The sequence below is a fragment of the Falco punctatus genome (genome assembly GCF_963210335.1).
Source record: "Falco punctatus genome assembly, chromosome: 4".
NCBI lineage: Eukaryota > Metazoa > Chordata > Aves > Falconiformes > Falconidae > Falco > Falco punctatus.
The window spans coordinates 1,849,324-1,873,647 of NC_137583.1; the positions used below are offsets into that span (position 1 = coordinate 1,849,324).

At 40.7% G+C, this 24,324-nt stretch overlaps 2 protein-coding genes across 4 annotated transcripts in view; one reads left to right on the forward strand and one right to left on the reverse strand.

Annotated features, from left to right (window-relative positions):
- Positions 1-1,849, forward strand: part of CENPP (centromere protein P) — a 151,421-nt gene extending 149,572 nt beyond the window's left edge. For both annotated transcript variants that reach the window (XM_080385369.1, XM_080385368.1), the window contains exons 8-9: positions 1,149-1,240; positions 1,494-1,849. In XM_080385369.1, the coding sequence (XP_080241495.1) occupies positions 1,149-1,240; positions 1,494-1,615 (214 nt within the window). In that variant the 3' untranslated portion in view covers positions 1,616-1,849. The remainder of the gene's footprint in view (positions 1-1,148; positions 1,241-1,493) is intronic.
- IPPK (inositol-pentakisphosphate 2-kinase) overlaps positions 1,639-24,324 on the reverse strand; it is a 34,033-nt gene continuing 11,347 nt past the window's right edge. For both annotated transcript variants that reach the window (XM_080385361.1, XM_080385362.1), the window contains exons 2-13: positions 21,447-21,494; positions 15,871-15,966; positions 15,003-15,069; positions 12,314-12,435; positions 11,811-11,900; positions 10,997-11,055; positions 10,495-10,567; positions 9,219-9,498; positions 7,950-8,100; positions 6,620-6,722; positions 6,054-6,133; positions 1,639-5,098 (exon numbers count right to left, since the gene is read on the reverse strand). In XM_080385361.1, coding sequence (XP_080241487.1) covers positions 4,873-5,098; positions 6,054-6,133; positions 6,620-6,722; positions 7,950-8,100; positions 9,219-9,498; positions 10,495-10,567; positions 10,997-11,055; positions 11,811-11,900; positions 12,314-12,435; positions 15,003-15,069; positions 15,871-15,966; positions 21,447-21,494 — 1,395 coding nt within the window. In that variant the 3' untranslated portion in view covers positions 1,639-4,872. The remainder of the gene's footprint in view (positions 5,099-6,053; positions 6,134-6,619; positions 6,723-7,949; positions 8,101-9,218; positions 9,499-10,494; positions 10,568-10,996; positions 11,056-11,810; positions 11,901-12,313; positions 12,436-15,002; positions 15,070-15,870; positions 15,967-21,446; positions 21,495-24,324) is intronic.

Consider the following 24,324-nt stretch of genomic DNA (forward strand, 5'->3'; position numbering starts at 1 on the left):
GACCCTCAGTTAGAAATTCGTGTTAGTTTCTCTTCGCGTCAACAGGTGCCCAGTTCCATTACACATTCCCTCTCACCCACAACCACGAAATACAAGAGTTACAGTGGGTTAGTAGAAAATACTAATGTTAATTTGTTTGCAAAATCCCAGAACACGCTGTGCACAAATAGTCAAAAGACTTTTAAAAATGAAGAGGCAGAAGGCTGACAAATGTTACTGAAAGGAAGCTTTTACGGTCATGACTGGTCACACATGGAGAAAGGGAACTTTCTCCTCGCACTGACTTGTTCTTGTGCTGATCACCTTTGGATTAGGCAAGCCTTACTTTCAGTAAGGAATATTCCTAAAAGCAGGGAGTGGAGGGGAATGTGAAATGCAGTAAAGCAGATGAGACATCGTAAAGCAGCAGATCCACTATGACTGTTGTTCTAGAGAGCAATCCCCGTGGACTTGACTAGGAAAACTCTTTCCCTGCAGAAACCAACCGATTAACTGTTCACTTAGCACAGCAGTGATCTTATCCCACCGCAAAAGCTGGAAATAATCGTTAGCCCTGCAAAAACACTCTTGAAGGAGTAACAATGGATGGTTAAGACTATTTTTTTCAAAAAACGTAAAAGCAACCAAATGCAGCCCCTGTGCATGACTCAAAAGGCTGTCAACAACACTGGGGAGGACCTTACTCAAAAACCAGACCAACCCTGTTTGTATCAACACTTGTGGAAGTTTCCCTCTTCCCATCCTGTATCCAAGCTCCATCCCTGACCACAGGGCACAGGTGCAGTGGGCAGGGCAGGGCGATGGTATCTCTGGTGGGTTTTTCCCCCCATCTTACTTTTTACCACCGCGCTATGGAAACTTACCATTTGTAAGCGACAAAGACAAGAACCAGGAGAAAAATTTCCTTGAGGTTGCAAATGTGAATGTACCTGGACCCCTTCCTTGCCATGGAGCACACGCTTCCCTGGCTCCCAAATACAGATCAGTAACGCGCGTTACTCAAGGTGGATTTTGTTTGAGAGCCTGATGAGTGGAAACCTCCCAAAGACCCTACTTTCTGCTTCAAAGAAACCTTAAAGACAGTTGCCTAGTTAACACTTAATTATCTTAATTAATTATCTTAATAATCTTCTGTGCATATGATACAGGTTTGAATTAATGATTGTTTGGAAGATACATATGGATGAAGAAGGGGCAACTATACCTGTTCTGGACCTCCTGACTAAAGTACCAGAGAAAGGTAATGTCATTCATTCACTTCAGAGCTCAAGAATGCCTGTCCCCGTTTCCACCCAACGTCTTGGATAACATGGGAACACATCCTGCAGAGCCCGACAAATCCCAGTTCAGCCTTAGCCTCACCTCCTGTACAATCTGCCGGGGCTTACAAAACCAGTGTCCCCCTCCTCCATCCGAACCCGCGCAGCTGACACCGCTTTCGGGAACAGCACAGCCCTTTGGAAACAAAGCTCACGGCTGCCTTTCTCTTGCAGGCCTGGAGCAGAAGATGGCAACTATTGAGCGTGCACCCAGCCACTTCCGAAGCATGCTGCTTCTCCTCGGGATTGAGGCAGCTATTGACAATCTGATTAAAGTGGTTGGCTCAGAAAAATGAATACCAGCATTGCTTACAACAGGTAGCAATTTCAAAAGTAGTTTTAATTAAGATATTGTGTTACACAGTCTATAATTTTATTGGATATAAACATTAAGTTATTTTCCATTTAGAAACCATAATCATAAAACATGCTATCTGTACAATTATGGCACGTTATATATAAATTGTCATGACATGAAAATAAATACAGCCATTTAAATACAAAAATGCCAAATAAAATAGTTACATGTACAGAGTGATTTCATTATAAATTTATCTTTCTGAATCATTAATGTACCAGAGTGGTTTATCATCTTAACATTTTCTAGATACCTGGAAAGTGTTAAAAGATCATGCACTGTCAAAATCAAGTCCATAAAAATCCATTTCATTTCACAGCTCTGTAAAAGTACAGTGATTTTAAAATGACAACAGAACAGTAAGAGACTCCTAGAACAAAGAGTTAAATAGCTTTCTCATTAAATTAGGATGGAAATAGACAATCTGAAGGTTTCAAAGACATGCTATAAAAAAAAAAAAGGCATGAACTGTGTGAAGTAACTTTTTTCCACAATGTGAGCATTGAGTAGGGACAGCATTAAACTTAACAAGAAAGGACCATGACACTTCTGTGAAGAGAGATGGACGAGTTAACTACTGCTCACTGCAGTACTGTGTTTCGATTTCCTACTTCTGGGGGAAATTCTAGTAGGTAACAGGTTACAAAAGGATCACATTTCATACATTCATCCCTGAAGAAACAAAACAGATTAGACAGATGTCTTGTCATCTTCCTTCGCTTCCATCACCTGTACCACTACCTCATTTGCGAGCTCTCAGCGTTTTCCGAGAGAGTTCCCGCTCTGTGCTAGCTATCGCAACCCAGCGACCTTCTCCAAACCAAACCCACGCCGCTGTCAGTCAGTCACGTACTGCCCTGGCAGGGAGCAACGGCTGTTCCTGGAATCAGGGGGCCAAACCCACCACCCGGGGACTCTCAAGTGATAATATTAATGGGACTTCCAAGTCCGTAGCTGCTATAACCACGCAAGCAGTAGAACTGCCTGCTCCATTTATCAGTTACAACAAACTTTTTAATAGCAATGTTGAAACAGGTAGAGAGATCAAGAACTAAAGTGACAGTCTGATTATATAATACTGTAATTTTTATAATCTGCTATTTGATCACTGAAATAGTCTCCTACTGTTCTGGTAGGCCAGGAAAAACTGACAGACCAGATTGGTTTCTGTCAGAATCTACAACTGAGCAATGCCAGAGATTAAGTTTTGACAAAAAGCAACTCTGTAATAAAATACCTTGTTAGATATCAGGCAGACTAATTTCAAGTTTAAAATCCAGTAGACAGGCAAAATGCATTGCTACTTTATCCACTGACATGCTACTGGTTTAGCTAGTTTTGCATAACCTTTAGTTTATTTCATCTTTAGCTCCTTCTTGCTTGAAATTGTAATTGTTTAACCAGCACATACGCTTCTGTTTGCATATGAAACGTGTCTTAAGTTACAGCACAGGAACCTGAAAAATTTCCAGCTGTGGATAGTCTGTCCTTACTCCCCTTGTCTTAACAGTTGGAAGAGTTCTGGATTTAAAAACAGCTCTCCTCTCCCCCCCCTGGTTTTCTTTGGAAAGAAGGGTTGTTACCACCGTCAACTACCAGCTTATTGCACTGTTGCAGTATCACATGCGGGTGAGCAGCCCACGGCCCTGTTCCAGAACAGCACTGTCACCTGGAGGCTGCACACAAGGGGCTGCTGACACGGTCGCTGCCCACAGCAAAGCTCCGTTCCTGTGTGATGGCATACTGGTGTGCAGTGTACTGCGGGACTGTACTGGTGGTACTCAGTATTTCATACTTCTTCCTTGAGTTGTGCCAAGATACAGCATTTCTGGGTTTGCTTTTACATTTCAGGTGAAATGGAACAATTCAAACATTACACTGAGATCCCAACAGAAATATATTTTCTAAATGTTAACCTACATTATTCTGAAAAACATTACCAGCAAGCAGACGTTGAGTCCAGGGAACAGCAGTTCCCCGTAGCTTGAACGGCACCCTGCACACCTCAGCGTGTGCCATCCCCAAGCACGTGGGAAAAGCATCTGTAGATTTTTGTCGTACTGCCCTCAGTTTTGAATATACCCTCAGTGTCCGCTCAGGATCTTCCCTGAGGATGGGTTTTACTCAGAGGACTTCAGCTGCACATACCAGTTTACGAAGTAAAGCCGTCTGAATGTGAATGCTGAAGTGAATGCCAATGCTGAAGTGAGCTAAGCTTAGCTCCAGCACTCATCATGAGGAAGTGACCCCCCAGCTTCAGAACAGAAAATCAGACACTGTCATCTTTTTCTGTGTCACTTAAAAAGAACAAGCCTGAAAGCAGCTGCTCGTGCTACGCAGTATGTGGGCTACCAGTGAAATAATGCCAACATCTGACAACCTGAAAGACCTGAAATAATCTGTAAAACTCAGAATATATTATTATTATAGCTCAATTTAAATTAGGTAAAAGTGAGCTGTGGTTTCACCTTCAATAGCAGCATATAATGTATAGAAAATAAAAGACCAGTATGTCAGACAAGTTAACCCCAGCTAGCACATAAAACTCAAAGATGCTTACCTTTAACCCTTTTAACTTAGTCTCAGAAGCTTTAGGTAGATACAGCGTGATCACAAAACTTCTGGAGGCAGTCTGGTGTTGAAACTCATGCATTAGTACTTACAAGTGTTCTGCAGTAACCTGGCAGTTCATCCATCGGTAACACTCGAGTAGCCACTTCAGTTCTCTTTTCAGTGGACTTAATGCTAAAGTTTTCTATTAGGTTGTGTCAGAGCACCCCCTCTTCTAGCAGGTATGAGTGAGACTCAAAGCACAAGCTCCAAGGCAATTCTCTTGTTAGTTATTAGGCCTTCTATGTTAGTGCAATACTTCAGGAAACCTTTAATTCTGTGCTCTTTCAATTCTAAGGAAGTAGACTTTTAGTACTAATTTGATCTGTCCTCTAGTTCCAAGATATGGCACATTATCTGTTCTGTCACATTAAATACATTCATTAAGGTTATAGTAGATGTGTGTTTTAGTGCTATTCCATGTCTTTGAAAAGGCATACCAATTAGAAATCATTTCTTAAAGCAAAAACATTCACAGCTGAAAAATGCACTGAACACAATAGAAAAAAAAAAATCACCGTAACTGTATTCCATTAATCTTTCACTTTCTAACATGTCTGAATAAAAATAACTTTAAGGAAACGGTTACACTTTATGGAGAACTAATGTGCAGTCTTCATTCTCCTTGAAGAGACTGGACATAACTGGGTCATCTTTGGCCTGTACATTCTTCAGATAATAGTTTACTATCTCACCATCGAGTTTGTACTGATGAGGAATGCTTTCGTATGGTTTTAGATCGAGGTCCAGGACAGAAACAGAAAAGGTGAATCTTGATTTGGATGTTAGTACCACAGGTCTTTGCTCAGAGCTGGAAAACAAAACCAGATTGCACATCTGAGCTAAAGGTTTTCATTTGTGTACCCCAAGAACTTTGATGGGAGCCTAAGAAAATAAACCTCAGCTAATGCAGCATTTAGGAAACTATAGCTCCAGCTTCACCAGTCAAAGTGAACTGGCCGGCTCCTCTTCCAGTCATTTTCCTTTGAGCTTCCACACAGCCTAAGTCAAAACACTACCCTCAGTTACTGTGTCTTTGTATTTAGTAAAACTAATCTGTTTCTAGTTGGCGTGCATACAAAGCAACAGCCTTACTGACGAGCAGAAGCAGAAAGAATCGCTGCAACTCCTAAGGTAATACAAATTTAGCATCAGAACTAGTGTCCAAGAGTACTGAAGGATGGAGGACTTAAGCCAACCACTGCACAAGTCATCTCCATGATGAACTGCAGGGCAAATGCAAAAAACAATATTCTCTAAAACCAACAAGGCTTTGCTAAAGCAAACTTCCCTACAGAAGAGCAGACTATTATTGCTGACGCAAGTCAAAATGGATTATATCGTGGCAAAGCCTCCTGCTTTACAATGAAAGATGTCACCTTGGTTACTGCCTTGTCTTTATTCCAATTAGGCAGTTAGAGGCAACTCATCTTGAACAATCTCTCCTATGAGGACACCAAGGCAGAAAAATTGTACCTAGCTAAAACCATGTATATCTACTACAAACGGCCAATTGAAACTTCAAGGAGGGAGTGAATATAAAACCTTAAGCCCTCCTATCAACTTGAAACCCTTCAGAAACAGACATTTGTCCTAAACATCTTCAATCAAAACTCTACCTCACTAATACGCTCACAGCCAAATACTTTGCCACCACCCCCTCCCCAAACCCGCCCCCCCCTTTTTTTAAGTTACTTGAGTTGACCCCTGCAAACATCTTCAATTTCTAGGAAAGCAGGAATCATCCCAAAGCAGGTATCTCTTACCATTCATCTTGTAGACAGGGTGAAAGGGCAATCATGATGGAGCAGTCTTTAGCAGTCATCGCTATTCTGTACTGCTGCACCTATACAATGTCAAAATAACACAAATTTTCTCTTGTATGTGTATTTGCCTTTTATAAAGAAAAGTATGCTTTACTAAAGGCATTAGTATGCTCAGTGTATTAGTACTTTAAGAGCTAGGAATTCTCTCTGTAATAAGAGGTTAGCATGAACAAGTGGCTTTACAGTATCCTGTGTAAGAGTCATGTTTATTTGCTACAAATACTTTTCTTGAAGGCCAAAACAGTGCCGGTTCATTGAAATACTTCCTCTCTAGAAAGGCAACAATCAGCTTAATTTCTCTCTCTCAAGAACTGTTGCTAAATGTTTTTGGTTTTAACTGCTTCTGCTATAAAGATACACCCTGGCACAATTAAGAACTTCAACCGTACAGACCTCTGACAAGCCAGAGGTGGTGCTGACACACTATCCATCTCTGTCAGTGAGACGGATGTTTATTAAAATTGACAGACAAAATAAGCTTTCGCCACCACACAGAGGAAAAGTACCTTTGTTAACGCAAATGCTACTGTCCCATCATCTTCAGTTGAAAGATCTAGCAGCTTCTCATAAAATGCTTCATTGTAAGGTCCGTCTATCTGTAATGTACTTCTAAATAAATTTTAAAAGATTTACAGACAGCTAAGATGATTTACTGGTTTTCAGTGAGATCCTTCTTCAGCAACACTCAGAACAAACCAACAGTAACACCAATAAACATGGCAACAGGTTAAAACACGGAGCTCTGACAGCACGACCAGACCCTGCTCTTCTCACATCGCTCAAGATTTGCTGCTGCTTCGGATGTGGGTTTGTTTGGGGGTTGCTTTGGGGTTTGTTTGTTGGGTTTTTTAAAAGATTAATCATTCTTAATCCACTGCCACCCGTGTAGCACTACCAGAAAAGTATTTTTGCAGAAGTGGGTAAGTTTCAAAGTTTCCAGCAGTTTGCGGGAGCTCCCAGAAGCCCTATGGAACTCCGCACCCGCGGAAGGGGCTTTCAAATCACGGACCGTGCAGCCCCGCACGCGGGCGGCGGAGCGCGAGCAGCGGCGCGCGGGGCCACAGCGCCCCCGTGTGAGCAGCGCCGGAACTGCCGCTGCAGCGCCACGACCCAAGCCTCTAGGCAAGGCTTTTTACAGCAATTATTATTACAATTAATAAGGCTTTATTTGAGAACAACCGTAGCAGCTCGCAATGCTCGGTATTTCTTCACCAGGCAAGAAACACCGTAAGACAAAGATTCTTGTGCCTCAAGTACCATTTGATCACTTGCGGAGGGGGTACTGGCTGGCACGTGGAGCTGCTCTCATCACGCAAGGAGGGCAGGGTGGGCAACAGCAGGTCCACACCTTCTGCGTAAGGTCCTGCAGGCACAGGCTGGACTGCTGCTAAGCATCAGATTCAGGGTTGTGAAGGGCAGTTTGCAGGTTGGCCAACACAGGCTCAAGAGCGACTGTAAAACCATTGTTACTACTGCAGGCAAAGTCCTAGCTCTGCAGGTACTGAAAGCAGGAGAAACCAACCATCCATTTTACTGTATCTTTCCTCAAATACACTACCTCCGCTACTAAGGACCGGGGCATTCTTCTCTTTTACCCTGTTATGAACTTCCCACAATCATAACTTGAAAATTCAGGCCAAAGTGACTAACGTGCAAACTTTTAATAACAAAACTCATCTTCTATGTTATCTGGCATTTCAAGTTTAGAAATCCAGAACATGCAATGCCATGAAGGAAGGTTGTATACAACACAACAAGAGAGAGTGTTTGCACACAGCCAGTCTTCTCTGCATATCAACTGAATCAGAACTGAAAAGAAAAACCATCAAGTCTTACCTCTCCTCAGGAGATTCCTCTAAGTACTGTTCAACTCTACTGTACAAAGGATAGAGTCCTTCAATATCCAGCATGTCAAGCATCTGAGCCTGGAGGGTTTTATAAAGGAGACAACCCCTCGGTAAGCCAGAGCTTTCCAATTTATGTTTACCTAGAAGAAAATGTATTTTCAAATAAGGAGACATGAGTGTCATCTTTGCTCCATTTTGCCATTATATGTGCTTGTTCACAAAGCAAATCCCAGATACTCTTTAGATCCATCACAGGGAGGGGGGACACACCCCCGCACACTTCAGTTTCCAAATGCTAATGTGCATGTACTAACCTGCACGCTTATACAGCACATACTTGACTGCAGAATAAAATATCTGGTATACAACTCTACAAATTACTCAAAAAAATAAACCACCAAAAAATACACACTTCCGTTGCAATCTACATGTTTGAGTCTGCAAGAGAAATTTTTTAGATTAATTTGAAGCCACCACAAATTCACTTTCAACAGTGTGAACTGTTGACAGAACATAATTTAGCATTTCAGATATTGGGTCTTTTTAATAGTATGAAGAGATTTGTATTTACTCTCATTTCTGTAAGACAGCTCTTTCTCCAGCGCAACAAAACCAATGAGCAATGCAAAACATCTTCCTCAAAAGCAGAGGAAGAATCACGCTGTTTGAGGAATTAGGGTAACTAGCAGCATGTTGAATTATTAGAGCTCTACAAAACTTACACACTGAGAAATTAACATTTTTTTACAGTTTTCCAATTCTTACTTCCCTTTCCTCTTCCCTCCAGTATTTGTACCTTTCTCTTTACAAGGGGAAGAGTTGTAGAGGAAAAGAAAACAAGCCATGCCCTAGCTGGTGAGGGCTGACAGGAGGCACAGGGAAAGGCAAGAAACAGGTGTCATGTAACAAACCAACCAAAAGTAGCCAGACTTCATCACATACAACACAAAAATGCCCTACTCACTTGAAATACCTGTGATGGTTATCGGCTCCAACTGGCATTTTCTTCCATTTTTCCTCTACTACCTTCTGAATTTGTTTTTATCCCTTCATTAGGTACAGTGCTACAAGTGCTCACGACAAGGTCATATTAAAACCTGTTATCTAGCAGTTACACAGCTCAGAACTCATTTTCTAAATGTCACTAAAACTCCAGTTTCTTTTCACATTGGTATTAAACAGCAAATGAGAGGGAAAGATCTGACTCGTTAGACGGTAACAGTAAATTACTGACAACGGTCAAGACATTATTTCTTACCATTTCTTACTAGCTCCTTATTGAAAGCACTTGCTTCACAGTAGCTTCTTCCTTGTGAAATGGGAACTGTCTTCATATCACCTGCCCTGCAGGCATCAGTACTACTTAGTAGCGTCATAGTTATAACATGGATTAGTTCTTTAACAATTGTCCTTGTACAGTGTGGTCCACTGACCAACCCATTGGAAGGAAAAAAGAAAGGTTTTAAGTGACGAGCAAGTTCATTCCAGTCAGAGACAGAGTCCTGGTCATCTTTACAGCCATAAATTAGTTCCCCATTCTGCAAATGAGATAAAAAGAAGTTTAGGCACTTCATGAAATCCAGTTATTCACACTTAGTTAATCAAAGCATCAGATGTAAGATTTTAAGACACATAGCACAGAGAAGTGTTGTTAGCTTAACAGCCTGCATACAAATACATTCCAAATCGCTTACAAATTTGCCCTCTTAAGTTTCAAAGGTTATTACCTGTGGTATCTGATGAATTAGGACCCAAAAGCCCGCTTAAATCAAGTGCTATTTTCCCAATTTAATCAACTGTAAAAGTAACCAGAACAGTAACAGTGAGCTGATACTTAGCACGTTTTCCTATCGCTTCTTTCTGGAAGTCAATAGTGAAAAAGCTCCATATGAAACAACCTTCTGTTAAAAGCCAGATGGGAAAAGGGAGGGCTATAAAAATGGACAGAAAAGGTGTGATAGCTACCTGCACTAATAGAAAAAAATAGGATAGTTCATACAAGTTTAATTCAAATAGTTCATTTTATACTGGAAAAAAAAACCTGTAAAGAATCTGATTTCCAAGAAATCTGAAAACCTGCATAAGTCATCAGTTACTACTTTATAGTTTTCCTACATTAATGTCACGGAAAAGGTAACTTTTTACTTCCTCAGTGAGGCATGCTGTGCATTTGGCCTGCATGAATCATGTAACAGTAATTTAAAAAAAATATTTGCAACAACGTGCAAACTTCTCGATCTTCTTCCTCCTGAAGAAGCACATAACATTTTAAAACTCTGGCCATCTTTAAAAGTCTTTTTCTATTAGTTGTTCCTTGGCAATCCTTTCAGACTAATTAGTTCTGGAAATTAATTATTTACTTGTCCTAACTTGAAATCTAACTAAGAATTTTCCCGTTTTCTTTTCATGGTGGGATCCAATAGTGATGACGCCGATTTGTAGGTTTGAAGTAGGATCTTGACTGTTCAGATGCTGAAGTCAAATTGTTTGAAAGCCAAGGCAAAAAAAGCAAGCAGAGAGATGTGATTGTTTACCTTAAATATTTTCAAGTTGTTCTGTGCCTCCTGTAATAAGCTTTTCAAAGCAAAGTGCATTCTCTGTTTATTTCTACGGAGAAAAAAAAATATATATATGTAAATCCAAGAATGCTTTATCATAACCTTTAGATGTTTATACCAAGCCTGGAATCAGAGCTGGACACCCATTAAGCATGTTACTCATGCTGAAGTCTCTGCAAAGACAAAGTAACTATCAGCAATTAGAACTTCAAATCTGAGTAACCTAAACAGCTCTTAGGTTTCATGTTATGCAGTGAAAGGCACTGGTACATTAATAAGCAACTCTGATTCCTGAAATAGGTGTAAAGAGGTACACAGCACCAGAAATATTCACTGCCAAAGTCTGACAAGCAGGCATTGATCATCCTTAATAGTTAATTAAATAATAATATAATAAATGTCAAAGTAATCTGAGAAAGACCGCTTTAACACAGATCTTTTTGGCAAAAAAAGACAGATTTGTTACATGCTTCCTTACCCTGAGAAGAGATCCAGCGGGCAGTATTTACTTGGTCGCTTCCATTTTCCGTTGGCTACCTGTTGAAAACCCACACCGCTGTGTTAATCACTCTTTCTGAAATAACTACTCTCAGTTAATTTAACAGTCAGGTGTGTGGCACTAACATCCTGTCCTCAGAAGTCCCGTGACATTTAAAACCCTTTGAATGTAAAATTTCAAAAAGAGACTCCTATGGGTCTTCCCGGTCATAGTTAGATCAAGTCACTCAAATCACATTCACAAATGGGAAGTGTGGAGAAAGGTTGCATTCAATTACAGTAAGGCACAGTTACACGATTTCAGACACATAATGGATGTTACTCAAATGAGTTGGGTGTGTGTTACGTGCTGGTGTAAGTTACAAGAATGCCACCGTGCATTTGGTGAGCTGTACTTGAAAGGAAATTTAAAACCAGAGTTCACCCAGTCAATGTGCCCCATCCCTGGCAGTGCCCAAGGCCAGGCTGGATGGGGCTGGGAGCAGCCTGGGCTGGGGGGGGTGGGACCGGGTGATCTTTGAGGTCCCTTCCAGCCTAAACCAGCCTATGGTCCTATGATAATAGTGTTAATAGTCCTCAAAGAGTAATATTGTATTTGTTTGCTTCCAGCTTCCCACAGAACTTGTTCCATCTCTCACTAAAGAGATTCACACCCAGCAATGCAGATGTGTATCCACCTACTATCTTTAGTCATATGGAAGATTTAAGCAAGTTTCAACAGGAAAGCAAGACTGGAATAGCAAATAAAGCACAGTGCAGTCAATGGAAAGCAGGATGGCTTAAAAAAAAGTTACCTTTAGATGCTGATGCATACAGTAGCGACACACCTTGTGCTTAATCTCCTGTGAAACATGGCTGGAAAAAGGAATGAAGCCACACTTTGGCTAAAACAAACAAACAAACAAATTATTCTAAATACAAACTTATTTCTTTATAGAAACATACGGGCACACAATATGCAAATCTTCCCAGTTAAAGGAAAATAAATAATATTTTTTAAAAGTCAACACCCAACATTTAAAAGCTGTATATTACTCCAAATTATTTTAGAGTCTTCACTTAAGAAATAAGGACCACTCAGGTGGTCTACAAGAAAGCCTAGTAATGCCTGGGAATTTCCCAAGTTTTGAAAGATCAGGAATTGGAAGAGGGAGGGCGATATTTTATCCTAACGGGTCACAGTGAAAGCGGTGAGCAACGCCTTATCCCACTCCTGCATTCCTTTGAAACTGCTCTGGTCAGAATGTACTTTAAAAATGCAAGCACAACGCCCAGAAGGATCTCCTCCCGTTCGTACCTTTATCTCGATGCAGAGGATGGGCCGGTGTTCCACAAATCGGTAGGTCTGCAGCCGGGTGAGATTCGGAAGGCACATTGCATAACCACTAAGAGTATCCATATCTTTGTCACAGCGAGACTCTGGGGAAAACAAGACAACCCAACGCAAACCAGAAAATTAGGTGAGTGGAGGTTTCTTTGACTCTGGATTTATCTCGTTCGCCAGATAGGGGTGTGGGAACCAACTCAGAAAGACAGGACACGGTTTAGCAGGCTTCAGCTAATTGTGCACTTGCACGAGTTTGCCCTCCCCGTTACCACCGCCTGTTCTCTGTTTCCCCAGCAGTGCCAGCGGCACACGGAGGGTCTCAACAGAGCGTCCCAAGAGCTGCTCTGAATGGCCGGCTCCCAGCTCATCCCAAGAAACATCTCAGCGAGGCCTGAAACAGCAAGGGAGACGTTCAGTCGGCCAACAACGGGTAAAGAGACTTACTACTGTATTCCAAGACGTGATCTCATGTTTGCTTATGAAAACTGCAAGGACTACCATCTCTCAGCCTAGTCAGTAGGAATCTGAAAACTGGCAAGAATATCAAACTGCTCAGAAGCTCAGCAGAAAGTGTAAACCTGAACAGAACCTGCAGGTGGCTTTGCTCAGCTCCTTAGTCTAGTCTCATCCTAGCCATTCCAGTGTTCACATCAAAATAACAAATAGGTAAAAAAAAAACAAACCACACACACACAAAAGGAACAAAAGTTACCTCCCCCCTCCTCACAAGCTCACAACTCGGAACAAGAATTTCCTCTGCTAAGAGAGACCACCCTTTTAAAATCAGTGTTTTTTTCATATAGTCCAGATTAACAATCCCAAGAAGAAATGAAGTAGCAAAACTGTTTCAAACTAAGATTAAGAGGCTTTTTCTACAAAAAGCCTCTTAATATAACCTCCCTCCACACGCATCCTTTGGGACAGAGAAAGGTCTGCGAAATTTTAATTCAAATTTAACAAAAACATACACTCCTAGATTTTCAAATATCTGTTACTAAAGAGACACACAGAATACATGTGTTCTGTTATGGTTTCCTTTGCCAAGAAAAATGACCATTCTGAAAAATATACTGCAATAGAAAAAATAAAAATATATCTCAGAAACTGAAGCCTCATAGGCATCAGCCTGCTATTACAAGCTGTACTTCACTAGGATGGGCAAGAAGAAACCTTCTTTTACCACCAAAATGCTGGGGTTTGTTTTCTTTTTCTAAATTTAAAGCAAAAGCACATCCACATTCAGCTGAAAGCCACTTGACAAATCAGAAGACCCAGAAATCTGGAGTATTAGAGAAGTACCCTCCTAAGTTAGACAGGCTTATGTGAAAGGTAGTAGTACAGGAAATTCTTTCCTCAAGGTTTGTGGGGTTTTTTTTAATCCTGTTAAAAAGCGAGATTTGCTGTTGTAAAGCACTTGGACAGCTCCTCAGAACCACATTTCTTTGTCTAAAGAAACCCCAGGAGATGTGGACACACAAAATTTAAGAAATAAAACCAAATTCTATCATTCACTTCTACCAGAGTATGATCAACTTGCCTGGCTGGTTTCTGGTACTATGGAATCGTTTCTCAAAAAGTTGAGGTCAAGTCAGCAATGGAGTATCCTGTGCTCACTATATGTAAATTAATTCCATTTTTTCCTGGATCAAAGGCATCAAAGTACTGGCTACAGTACTTTGATTTCACGCCACATTTTTCTTCAAGGAACTTTGCTAAAGCAGGAGTTTCTGGCTGTTCTCAAGAACGTTTGAGAACGTAAGATGAACACACCATGCGGGATACCTTCTCCTTGCCCATTTTAGAGGTTCCACCTCACTGTACTTCCCACCAGCCACACACAGAGAACAATGCACCCAAGGGCTGCTGACTAAGAATGACAACACCAAATTCTGTAGCACTTCACACCGAACGCATCAGAGATTGCCAGGCTTCCAGGTCTCACAGCATGTTCCAGAAGGTTTCACAAGGTGAGCGCACCCTTACTTTGCACACTGATCTCCTTCAATCCCCCACGGTCAGGGGACTAGAAAAGCATACTTGCACTTCACCTCTGGATAGGGACCCCAAAAGCACTGTGTAGGAGTTGGGAGTAATCAAGCACAGCCTCATGTCCCAGAGATGCTCGTTACACTTCAAAGGGAGCACAGCCTGTGGGGCTGCAACCCTTTGCAATGAGGCACATCCAGCTATCAGGAACGAGAGTGTGAAGTTGCACAGCGCTCGAGTGCTGTAACTCATGTGAGATGCTTGGCCTCAAGTGAAATACTAATATTGAAAACAAGCAATTTAGCGTGGAGTTTCTGAAACTGTCTTCCGTCCAAAGCTCTCCTGCCAGTCCAGGAGAAGAAACCAATGGAATTGAAACAATTATTTCAGGTCACATCTTCCACCTCCTTCCCTGACTTCAGGCTTGTTCAAGAATTAACACACACGGAGGCTTACAGAGGATGCCTTCCCCCAGTTTGATGAAACTGTTATCAGATGCAACTTTTAATTCTAGGACACAATGATTTTTTCACAACAAATTTTCAACTTGTCATTGTCCAAGTAAAAAATTTTCCTCATATTCGGAGGTATGATGCTTTTTTACTTTACAACAAAGCAAAATGCTTTACAGCTTGAGGAAGACCCCCTTTCTAATTCTACCCCTGGCACTTACCTGGCCTCTCTGGCTGAATTTTTAAACAGAGCTGTCTTACGAAGTCTAAAGGCAGTTGAATAATTTCCTATTAAAATAAAGAAAAGAAAAGAAAAAATGTATTTCAACACTAAAATATCCAGTTCGGAGGTCTTAAAATGGAATACTGAAGTTCCATGGATATTAACAACAGTACTATAGTCAGCAGCTTCTCCTTCTGATTAACTGTCTATATGAAGACCTGTACCTGCGATTATATGCAGTATTTACTCCACTATGAAAACCAAGAACTAATATAAATAAACGCATAAGAAAGTATTGGCGGTGAAAGTTCAATATCATGAAGAAACCTGCATCATTTTGTCCTTTTTACAAGTGAAAAAGTCCCATTTCATCCCGTCCCATGTCTCACATCTCGCCCTTCCAAGGCAGAATTGTGTAACAAGTTCCAAGAGAAGTTGTAACTTTTCCACTCAGGTACCTGTTAACGAGACCTGGCTGCCCTGAAGAACAGAGTGAGTAGCAAGGAAAAAGGTTGCTCTGACTGCACAAAAATGTAGACAATTTACATTTTCTTTCTCCCCTTGTTTTGCAGCTAGGCTAAAAACCTCCCTCTCACACACTTCTGGCCTTATGCAAGGCAAAGAAATGACCACTCTTTTCATTAGTAACTTGAAATAGCTCAAATCACTGAGTACAATCTAATCACCTCATCAGCACAGAGCAGGATCCTTGTTCTGATCCAAATGCCTCCTGTGTCTCTGTCTGTGTATCTTGCTTGGGAAGATCTGCAAACCCTATTAGTCCCTTTTGCTGGCATTCAGTGTTCCCCAAAACATTTCAGTGTTTGCAATGCATAAGCCATTTATTTTAAGAGTAAAATATTTACCCCATGGTGAACATAGTTCTCGCCGAAGAACTGCTTCATGACATGTTTTCCAAAGTCTACAATGTTTTGCAGATGGTGTAGTATTTCCTCTGAAGTCTGGAAGACAGAAACATGATAATTTAACTATGAAATAATGATAAACAACACTCAAGCATACATATACCTGCTACTCAATGATGTAGCAAAGTAGCTCAATTCCTCTACTGAGTTTGGTTGGTCACTGCACGCTGAAATTAAACAGACACATGAAATGTGCGACACTTCTTTCCCTACTGCTGCCTGAAAGGCTGGGATAAACGGGAAAACGGTCAGGAGAGACAATTCTTCTTAAGTTTCAGGGGAAAAAGGACAGAGACAATGAAGAAGGTGGAAGAGGGGGAGGTTACTCAAGATCTACCATCTTTCACCATTACTCCTAAAACAGCTCAAAGAACTACAATAGTCAAAAGAGATGCACAACGTGCCTTCGTACCAAACAGGTTACGTGCAGGAGAGGCTCGGAGTGTTACGGAACATCGCTTAGAGATTTGGAAGAGAGCAGCCACAAAGACTGAACCACATCACAAACCTCTGCATGAACAAGTACAGAATTTGCCACCCACCCCACATCCTGCCCCAGACAATGAAAAATCTTATTAGAATCTTATCTTCCATTAATTCTGTTATGCATCTATAAGGGACCACCGAAGTTGTTCTAGAAGACAAAAATGCCAAGCTAGAAAGAAACAAAGCTGGATAAGTACTGGAAGCAGGACAGTAACACTAGTGCAGTCTGACTTTGACAGACTTCTGCTCATGAGAGGTAGCAGAGCAGCTTTACAACAGTTATTATCCCATTCCCAGCACTCTAGCACACTCTGGTTCTCTGCACAGTATTTTATTAAGACAAACAATCTCCAAGCTCCTGTGTAACACAAAGCTTTTCTGGAAAAGCACTACCCTGCCTACCACTGTAAGCTGTAAAGCTCTGAACCATATAGATTTACTCTTGGGATTAAGTAACAGTGGAGGAAGAGAAAGTGCAACACTCACGTCCAAGTTAGAAAATCAGACAGGAAAAACACCACAAGCAGGAGGGAAAAAAAAACAAAAAACAAACAAAAAACAGAGCAGAGTAAGAGAAAATAAAATGCTAGGACGACAACACCCAGATAATGACAAAAGTCTAGAGAAAGGAGGAAGGACCACATCTAACATAAATTAAAACCGTTTATAGGTAAAAGGAGATTGTCACTAACCAGACAATCTTACTAACTTTGTTTTATAATACCATCACAATAGGCAAGTATTTTTTTTTTCACCAAAAGGGTTTGTTACCTAACAAACTTACACAACTTGTGTACCACTAAGAAAGATTAGTTTGTTACTGTAACACGGGTCTGCTAAGATTACATACCAGGTTTAGTATTCTTCATCTAGCAGGATTTGTTTTCCAGACTGAAGCAGCAATACACAATACTGCAATACCCAATAATGGTGTACGGAAAGGAAAGTTACTACAGCAATATACATTACTACACGCTTACTTCATTAACATACTGTACCACATACTGTTACCTTGGTATACAAAGCACTGACCAAAAAACCCAGTCCTTGGCAGCAAGTAGGAAAAACACAATTTTCCCAAAGCACTTACACAGAATTTCCATCATTCTATAAAGGTCAGGACAGCACTTGTTCTTTAGAATGCCTGGCATGTTGTACCTGGAGTTGTTTCTCAGAACAGCTCTCCCTGAATCCTTTTAAGAGAGCCAAAATAAGCTTAGAGTCTCTTCACAACAGGCAATCTTCCACTACTTGAGCCTTAGAACAAAACACACACTATGATGCCTGAATAACTTTGTCAAGTGCAATCATGTGGTCTGAAGAAGTGTATTTAAGAAAAAAAAAATTAATAGGCAACAAGATGTGCAAGCAGGCCACCCACACGGGTATGCAAAAGGATCTTTTACAGCAGCATGGCTCAATCTGCACTTCCCAGGTGGCCAGTGCCCCCGTGGCGAGTGCTGAACACACCAAGATCCATCAGAGGGCTGCCAGCAGCCAGCACCCTTCACTTCTCCTGGCCAGGAGGCAGAAGGGACCACCACAGGGGACATCCCTGCTCCCCACCCCTCTGCTCTCCCCCCGAGCAGGCTGCAAACATGCTGTTACCCATCTCCCCTTGCCTTCCGTTTGTCCTAGCCTGGGGAAGAAGTTGCTTTGCGGAGGAGAAACCCTCCAGCAATTTAAAACACCAATAATTACAGTATCTTCCTCACCTGATGAAATGGGAAAGCAATTCTGAGCACATACTATAGCAAACGCTACAATTTATACACAGATTTCTGCCCCCTTACTGACAACATAACCTTTTCTTTAACTTAAAATTCTGAATGGTGAGAAGGAATGTTACATCATCTCATACCATAACAAATCTCAGCTAATTCGCCCCCACTTACAGGTTATTCTGACCTGGTTTGCTGATGTACACAGTACCCAAAGGCTTGGGTTTTGTTTTTTGTTTTTTTATTTATTTATACATATTTATGTATACACACACACATATTGGGAAATAAGCATTTCGGAAAATCAGGACATTTACTAGTGGTACTACTACTACTACTACTACTCGCCACTTCAAAAGATCAATACAACTTCAAATTTACAAATCAAGTTCATGATTTACTCACCTTTTAAAAGCAAGTAAATTTGAGCTGCTCTAAACAAAAAAACAACTAGCAGACCACTGAAGCATCACCTTTCAACATCAAAAAACACTAAGATGCAAAGCTGCCACCTCACTTAGTAAAACACTAAAACTCATCAAATAGGTACTACACAATGAAAAGGCAAAAAATTAATTCATGCAGAAGACTCATATACTAAAACTGGCAATTTGCAATTAAAATCATTCCATGAGTCCTGATGCTTGATGTTCCACAAGAAATTCAAGACTGATTATTGATTATGAGTATTTTTCATTAAAACACTGAATTGTAGCACTAAGATTACAATTTGCAATAACACCACCTTGTTCACTACTAAATTACCTAGTCCCAAATTCATAACCGAACAGTAAAAATACAAAGCAGTGCCCAGACTTTATCTTTTCCAAAAGAGTTACACAGAAGACACTGACCTATTTGTCCACATCTGAATTTCAGTATGCATCTTACTAGGAAATATTTTGCTTCAGCTGCTTCTTTCTTTACACCAGATGAGCTGCATCATGCACAGACACATAACACTCCGTGTCCTAACTCATCTTGCACTAGTCAGGAATACAGATTATACCTAAGAAACATTTTATCCTCTACAGCTGTCATGTTGCTACATCCGAGTTTGTCCAAAAACTCTCATAGTTCAGGTCTTGTTTACCGATTTGAAGATAAAATATTTAGTCTTCCATTCTGTTCCAAGAAAAACTGATCCTTTTTTTTTTTTAAAAAAAAAAACACACAAAATCGCCATAATAATTAAACATATTCAAATTACTTAATCTTCTACTTAAAGGGCAAAACCAAAAGGAATTGCGTATCACAAAGTTCACACAATCACAATATGAGGCAAATGCAAAACGCTGGGCCAGCTGTCCTCAAAATGTAACACTTCTACATTAACGAGGGGAGTTTGACCTGGTAGGATGCATTTATCAATCCAGAGTGGGAATTCAAGAGAGTGTTTAAAACACGTTCAGAGGTACACTCCGCCACCGTGTGCACCCACAAATAGCCTTTTTGCTGTCACAATAGTAAGAAGAGTGTCTGTCTGGGGCAACTCTGACTGGAACTTTTGCCAACAGTTTCTAAAAAGCAAATGATTCTTCATCAGCTACAGCCTGCAAGAATACCGGCTGTGATGTGTCTCTATGCTTGTAGGATTCTGAGCAAGTTTATAAATATTACTATGCAAGGGGAAAAAATATTCAAGAACCTGAGCAGCATTCAAATAGTAACAGAACACCACACCCAGGAGACTTTTTTCTTGTGTTTCACTGTCCTAATCCAAAAAAATCATGTGCGCCAAAGCAGGCCACAGAAGTATTATCAGCTTCAACACTGTGGTGGGTAACTGTGAAAAGTCACTTCCTGACTTCCTTTGCAACTTTGTCACACTTTGTCAACTTTTTAAAAACAATTACTATGCAACAACCTCTTTGGACTTAAAAAAAAAAAAAGGGGGGGGGGGGCGGGAAGCTGGTACTCTGTTTTGTTTTCTTCATTAAATGGCAATAGGCTGACTTTTTACTTAAACTTGTGGTCTAATTCTCCCCTGCTATATTAAGAATTTGAGATAGGCACTGTTTTCCTTTCTTCCAATCCCCTGGGTTCTTCCCTGTTCTCATAAAAACTCTGAACATTATTATCTTGGACTACTACAGAAGCACAGGATGCTTTTTTAAAATCTTGCCACCATGAGCAGATCAAAAACTTACTTGAACCACACTTTAGTTTTACCAGACTTTTTTGCAAGTAAAATAGTAGCAGAAAGGCCATCAAATAACTCATACATGCACTGTTCATGGGTTTAACCTTCCTCTGCTTTATCTACTTGAGAAACTTCTTTTGTCCTTCGTTGAGCTGAATGCATCGTGCCTTCATCTCCCTGATCCAAGCAGAAGCCCTTCCTGTAAGTGTACTTGACATTTATCCTTGTTTCTTTTTTCCTAAAATTAAGCACTCCCTCTCCCCAGCTCTCAGCATAGCCATAATGCTTTTTATATTTCCTTATCAAAACAAGTCTGCCACTGGACCTTACAAAGCTGTGGTTCAGAGCGTCTGTAACCCAAGCCATCCTGTCTGTCTCAGGTAGCACACCCTGAAGGCTACTCAGGAGGTTGAGGAAATGGCTGGACTTGAACCTCCTGTCTCTTGTGCTCTTTTTTTTCCCCCCCCCCCTTGCAGCACCGTGTGGACACTTCCCTTTTAGCCTCCACCTTTGAATCTTGATCATTTGTTATCCCTGTTAAAGCAAATTTAAGGTAACTCACTTCAGTTCCTTCCCAAGCAGAAAAACCTTCTGCCACCGTGCAAGAAACGGGCAGAGCGTGTCCAGCCACGTCCTTTTTGCAACAGACAAGACACTAAAATCACTCAATGACGAAGGCTATTTTGTGAATATTTCATATCTTTGTCCAAGTTCCACGGCTTTCCAGCTACTGAACAGTCAAGTCAACAGCAGACCGTTACCTCCACACCAGTCCCGTACTACTGCTATTCCATCCCACCCAGCAACAGCCAGTAAACCCGACATTTCTTCCTCAGCATCGCTGCACTCTCGCCCGTTGATATGCAACATTAACGCTTCCTCTGTTGCCACAGCTATCCTTACAGAAAGCTGCACCTTCTACACACTGCAGTCTTACAACCTGTCCTGCACAAAGGCCTTGGTATCAAGTCACATAATCTTAGTTACGTAAGGCCACCTCAAATTTCCCCCTGTTGCTAAAACTCCTGAAACACAGGCACATTTCAAAACATCCCCTTGTTCTTACTCCTATCACTCACAGTTCTTCCACAGGTTTCCTGTGTCTCCTGGGACTGGATTATCAGCTTACCTGAGGGCTTTTATCGACAGTACATCTTGAATCTTACCTTATTCTGATTTGGGGGGAACTTCAAAAACCGCAGCACCACACAGCGCTAAAGAAAGATAGGAAAGAATATCGTTTCATTAGCATTTAAGTACATCATAATATCTGAACAGCACAATTGTCTAATTCCCCAATCTACCTCATCTGAGAAACCGGGGGGTGGGTGGGAACAAGAAAAGCAAAATAGGCATTTTGTCACCAAGTGTAACTGGGGAAACACTCCCTGAGCTCGCAGCACCCCTCTGAGAATGTGGTAAAATACAGGATCAATCAGAAAAACACCCTAGCATTACTGTGCCAAAGGTCTTTGGGGGGAAAAAAAGTGCAAGAACCACTTAGGTATCACCCACTTACAGTATCGGCAAATTACAACTACAAAATATTAAGGAGAGACTTAGGAGTTACCCACAGTAGCTACGTAGCTGTACTTACCAAAACTGAAACCTGCTACTTCTAAACTTCCAAAGAGTAAACATGTAACAACACAACAACAAATGCAGCAGGTTTCCAAATGTTTTTATCTTTTAAAAAGATCATTAATTTGTCATTTTTACAATTTTATCAGATTTTGTAATAATTCAAAAACATTCATATTTTCGAAGTACACAAATTCTAAAAACATCCTCAGCCTTTATTTTTAAGAGTTCAGAAAAAAATATTTTGTAGCTGTCCTGTGTCAATTAGGGCCTTCTCCTTAAGCCTATTAAGAGAGTGTCTTCTATCACGTAAGTCCCCTGAAGTATCTTTTCCTCAATAAAACCTTGCTGAAATTAACCAACACACTTGTTAAATAGACTTTTTACATTAAAATTTTTACATTAAAATTAAGGAACCTGCAACCTTACTAGGCAAGGCAACACCTCAGAGCAGTCAAACAGCTGATGCTCAAGATACTCTCACTGAGGTACTTCAACCTATTCACGTAAGACGTGGATAAAAGCAACTGGGCACCACAGCAGGTAGACACGAACAGCCATTTTCTGTATTTACCCCTTAGTCACCCAGTGTCTCCATTGGGACCCCAGACACACCAGAAAGGACTATGTTCTATTTAAAGCACTACCAAAACAGTACTAGCACTCAGACTCGCAGACAAAATGTCATAGTTACACTTCAGGTTTATGGAATCTAAACTTTTTCCCTACCAAATAACTTGGTGTTAAAAAACCTCCCGTGGCATGACAGCACCAGATAAATTCCGTATCTCAGGGCTGAAAGCTGTCTCTGGACAGTGCTGAGTGGGAGAGAACTGGAGTTATCTTTAATTACTAACATGTAGAGAAAGAGCAGGAGGAGAAAAGCAAAACAGATGACAGCATGTAATCCAAAGTACTAACAAAACAAGATCTGGATTCAGACACTGCTAGTGAAACCCAGAAACAGCCCTTCAGTATCTAGAAAGTCTCAAGCCAGCAGAAACCTCATAGTTCACCAACATCTGGAAAACACTCTCAGGTAAAAGGCTACTTTGCTGAATTTTGATTCAACTTGTCCCACAAGATCTAAAACAGCACGAGTGTCACAACAACAAACTAGATAAGTCCTGGTGGTTGTAATTAGTGTTCAGTTTAATGAGATTACTGGGTGACATTTACTCTTTTTCTCCCATTATGACCTACACATGGGTAAGAGAGCTCAGACCTGATAAGCTGTACGCTCTGTGTATGCACTGCGTTATTTTTACAGTATTTCCACAGTTTGGATTCCCTGCTTTAAATATTCATAAGCCAGTGGATCAGTGATGGAGTGATCCGATCATCAATTCTAATCAACTCAGAAACTTGATTCTGTAGTATTTCAAGGGTGTTGTAGATACTTATCTTTTAATCAGTTCCCAGCCAACAAGCTTCCAGCCACCACTCTGGAAAATCCGATCTCTCTCACAGGACTCACTACAGTGTTTATTCGTTACCAAATTTCTCAAGAGGCATGTTAGAATAAAATGGCCAAAACTATATATGGCAAAAGAAGAATACACTGCTTGTCTTAAGATGTCAAAAAGAAACAAAGCAAAGTTCAAACAAAACTCTTCAGTCACAGATGCACTTCAACCAGTCAGCCTGCACCACTAGATGATGGGACTAAATAAAATAAAAGAACACCATAAAAAAACCTCACATTTTTTCTTTTTTGAGGGGAAGTTTTCAGCTACATCCACCCCTTCGCGCAATTCAATGCACATTTTAAACAAGTACACACTGCCACAGCACAAAGGTTAACCCATGAAATGTCGAAGATGCCAACTGGTTCAGAATTATTACTACTGAAAATATTGGCCCACATTTTTCATGCTATTGCATTACTGATTCACTTGACTAATTCTTTAATTGGAAATATTGTGGGCAGTTGTTGCCAGGAGGTTTCTTGTCAGTTATCTTAAATGCCTCAGATTTTTTTGTATTTACAGATTGAACATCAAATACGTAACATGCTTATCTGCATGCAAAGAATGGCCCAAATCCAGAAGAGAAGAGATTTCTTAAGAGGTTGTCACTACTCCATAGCACTTTAAGAATCAGATCAACTAGATCCTAATGCTCCCTAAATTTCTTTCTCTACATGCACCTCTGTAAGCCCTTCCACTGCTTAACACCATGTCCATCAACGCACGATTACCAACAAAGTGTTTAGATAACTGGGTAATAGTCCCACACAGGCAAAAAAGATGAAAAAAAAACAGGCTGCAAAATCAGAGAAAAAAAGAAACAATGCACAGAAGTACGCAAACATAACACATGAAACATTAAGAGGCTTCATATCTTTTGAAGCAGTAAGACAAGCAAGAAAAACAGTGAATTCAAGAAGAATTGTTTACAATTTATTATTTTTTTTTAAAATCCTGCATCACCTTCTCTGCAGGTATGTTCAATATCCAATTA